The following is a 3,834-nucleotide window of genomic DNA, read 5'->3' on the forward strand; positions in this document are numbered from 1 at the left end:
TAAGAAGGGAATTTAGATAATTTGCTTCTCCCCTGATAATCTCTCATAGGACACTTGTGTGCATTGCTGTCATTGTGGGTGAAAGCTGATCATACATGGCTGGATTCAGAAATGTCTATTTTTTACTCCAGTAAGTCAGCACACATTTTCTCCTACATGGAAACCAACTGATATATCAATTACCAAGCTTGTACTCCATTCATGAAAACAAGAGCCTGAGAAGACACACATGAGTGCACATGGAATATTCTTTTTTTTTATCTTTTTTTTTAAAACAGTCACAACTATTTGAGACAAAAAAAAAAGTTACAAACAGAATCAACCTGCAGTTTGCATCCTTTTTCAAACTGTTACATAAATAAAACTCATTTATAAATAGCTCTTTTTTATAAACATATAAATAGTCTTAACATAAATACATTTTTGTCAGGAGAAGATGAAGTGCATGAATGTACAGCAGCATCAATTATACAGCTTTGCGGTTTGTAGTTTTTACACCATTGTCTGAACATTTTGTCTGGTATATATCTCTCTATATACAGGTACCTGCATATTTATTAGATATATTTATATGAGGCTTTTTCTAGTATTGTCATCTCAGTCTCTTTTTATGCTGGTCGTGATGACTTCTGTACCGAAAATCTGTTGAGTTTTTTTTCCCTTCAGGTGAGAATAAAATGCTATTCTTCAAACCCATCCTTCAGAGATCTAGAGAAAAGAGAAGAGGATAGAAATTGTTAGTGGTGTGAACTTATTTGATGTATTCATTCATTGTTACACATTATACAGTCACTAAATACTACTGTGATGTGCTTTCCTTTTTCCATTTCGTCTGAGGAGAACACACACAGGCTGACAAATACAATGCATTTGCAATACATGGGAGGAAGAATGGCTGCTAGTGGATCAAATAGACACACTCCCCATTTCATGACAATGACGACTTACTGTACATGTGAGTCATTTACTGTAGTCATGATAGATTTACGCACTTCCGCAATAATGACGTATAACAAGTCACTTTCCTATCAGGAAATGCCAACATTGCTGCAACCGCCATCTTTCTACTACATTCACTGCATAATGGTGATGGGCACATTGGTAACAGCGTCACTTCTTGTCAGAAAACATCCTGGATTACATCCCACATTTCACTTCAAAAGACCCTTTCATGAGTAGAACAGTAGTTGCCATCTTCGGTGCCAAGCAACAAAAGGTTGAATCACTGCTTCAACAACAGTCAACATACACATCACAAATGAGATGGTTATGATGTGTTTTGACATCACGGGAACCCAAACAAAGAGTTTGGATTGAATAGAATTACAGTATTATGTGGCTGATCTGTATATTAGTTTTGACAAGTATTCATGGACCCCTTGGGACTTATTATTAGAGCCCACAGGAACTGCTTTTGTTCAACCAGTGGGATGCATACTGTACGTGCTATACTCTTCAAGAGTCAAGTGCAAAAGTGTACAAAAGTATCTAACAACACAACAGCGAAGAGATGTTGCTTTAAGGCAGGGGTGTCAAAGTCATTTCACATTGTGGGCCACATACGGCCTCGGTAGATGCCAAGTGGGCCGGATCATTTAAAATTATACCATACTCTGCTATAAATAACCAAAATAATATGTCTTTCCTTTGTATTGGTTTAAAGAAGCACAAGAACATTAGGAAAATGTTGAAATTTGATGAACATATCTTTTACAAAACATTTCATGAAGCACCTTAGATTTCCTTCGACAAATGTGAAATTGACTTTTATCATTCACATATATGCATTGCAACTGATCCCACTGATTGTACCAAGGCACAAAACTTTAACAGGTAATTGGTATTGAAAGATATAGTCATGCATTTAAACATTAAACGAGATTTATAAAGAAAGGAATTTTGAAACTATTTACACATGTGCATATAAAATCTAAATGTAATCCCTGCCTACACCTTAGAAACTAAGGAGAGTGCTATTAAATGTGTAAAGAATAAAGTAATTAAGTCCTTGATAGTGTCTGCTGTGTTGGGACTGTCTCGATGATAGGTTGAGGCTGCTGTTGTCTTCTTCTCTGATCAAAACATGTCCTTGATAGCGTCTGCTGTGTTGGGAATGTCTTGATGATAGGTTGAGGCTGTTGAGGAGACACATTCCGTGTCTTTTATGCATTTTTTCACTTTAGGGGACACATTCCGTGTCTTTTATGCATTTTTTCACTTTTAAATGATTCTGCGGGCCTGATCGAACCTCCTTGGGGGCCGGTTCCGGCCCACGGGCCGTATGTTTGACACCCCTGCTTTAAGGGATTGTTTGGAGAGGCTCATTTTTCTGCAACTAATTGGCTGCAACCCATTGAACACATTCTGTTTAGGTGTTCTCTCTCGCCCCATACACCCCCGCAATCCCCTACGCACACCTTGATCCTTTATTTTCTCACTTTTAAATTCAATCCATATCATATATACGGTAGTACTGCCAAGTGCAAAGGCTCTAAAGGGAAACGTGTGGTCTTCACTCACCGTCAAAAAGCTGTGATCCAATACTAGCAGCCCATACCACTGATGGTCCCTATCCGATCCATCTTATGTCCGAAACAGCCACTCCGCGCCGTGGAGCCCGCCTTCTTGCTTCCAGATTTGTGCTTCTTCGGTGCGGGCTGGTCGTTGAGCAGCCGAGCCCACATCCCTCTCCGGGTATCCATGCGTAAATCTCGCAGCAAGCGCATCCGAGCACGCACAGCATCTACCCGCCTGTCTCGCTCCTCTGACTCCAAAAGGTCCGTCAGCTCGTCCCCCAGAAAACTTCGGAGGGACTGAAACACACACATCAGAAACCGGTTATTAGTGACGTCATCAGAAAGGGCTCGTTTTGGAGAACGTTTGCATGAGGTTGAATGAGAAATTTAAAGTTGGTGCAATGTGCATGACTGAATGACGCAAACGCACGGAGAAATAAACACCGTTTTCACTCATTAAGCTGATAGTATGCGGGCCAAGTACTTTTAATTCCGCTGGTCTGTGTGGATAGCCCATAGGTTATATTAATTCGACGGCAGTTCTAGGAGCTTGAAAAGGTGGAGCACGTCGAATCGAATGATTTCTGCTAACCAGCCTGTTTAAAAGATTGAAAGTTCTGGTTTGTGCATAATGGTAATTTTACAAACAAATGGCATCAAATCACTTGTATGTTGCATATCATCAGGTTTGGCAGCAGGTAAACAACCAGGATAGACAATAGCTTCTTGAGCAAAGGCAAAAAAAAAAAACAAAAAAAAAAAAACTCACGAATTTTAGCGCCTTGATAAACCTCCCACTTATGACTAAAACGCAGAAATCTGAGTTGAAATCATCAGTGAGTAGATTCCTCCGCCGCAGCATCAGTTCTCAATGAACCATTGATAAAATTACCTCCTGCTGCGCCTCAGATAAAGGTTTTGCGCGCATCCTCCCCGAAAGCAGCGTGACCATAAGTCCACAAGCTACCAAGTAGGACAAGTTCATCTTCAAAATTCTACTCTAAGGGGGGATTCCTCTGGTCAGAGCGCAACAAGAGGATGGGCGTACGTAGTACAGAAGCCAATAAAAGCTTCGGATTCGTCCTGTAGTCCAAAGCTCCTCAAGTGCTCATCTGGTTGGGTGTATGAACCCATAGAGCACTTTATAGCCAGCCCACGGTGATGTCATGACAACCTGCGTAATGGTCGCCTTCCTCGCCAATTCCCTGTTTTCTCTACCTGCCCCTGAGTACGTCATGCCAAGGATTAATTGAATGATACAAGCTCCGGTCACCGGGGCTTTGGAGGAAATGGGATCGACTTTGATCTATAAATATGC

General features: G+C 40.8%; 1 protein-coding gene across 1 annotated transcript; it reads right to left on the minus strand.

Annotated features, from left to right (window-relative positions):
* Positions 1-234: 234 nt before the first annotated feature.
* On the minus strand, positions 235-3,633 carry nppc (natriuretic peptide C). Its single transcript, XM_019875154.1, has 3 exons — positions 3,409-3,633; positions 2,521-2,813; positions 235-708 (listed from the first exon to the last, which is right to left on the minus strand). The coding sequence occupies exons 1-2, from the start codon at positions 3,499-3,501 to the stop codon at positions 2,544-2,546; spliced, it is 363 nt and encodes a 120-aa protein (XP_019730713.1). The 5' UTR covers positions 3,502-3,633; the 3' UTR covers positions 235-708; positions 2,521-2,543.
* Positions 3,634-3,834: the final 201 nt, after the last annotated feature.

The sequence above is a fragment of the Hippocampus comes genome, unplaced genomic scaffold (assembly GCF_001891065.2).
Source record: "Hippocampus comes isolate QL1 unplaced genomic scaffold, H_comes_QL1_v1.1 scaffold132, whole genome shotgun sequence".
NCBI lineage: Eukaryota > Metazoa > Chordata > Actinopteri > Syngnathiformes > Syngnathidae > Hippocampus > Hippocampus comes.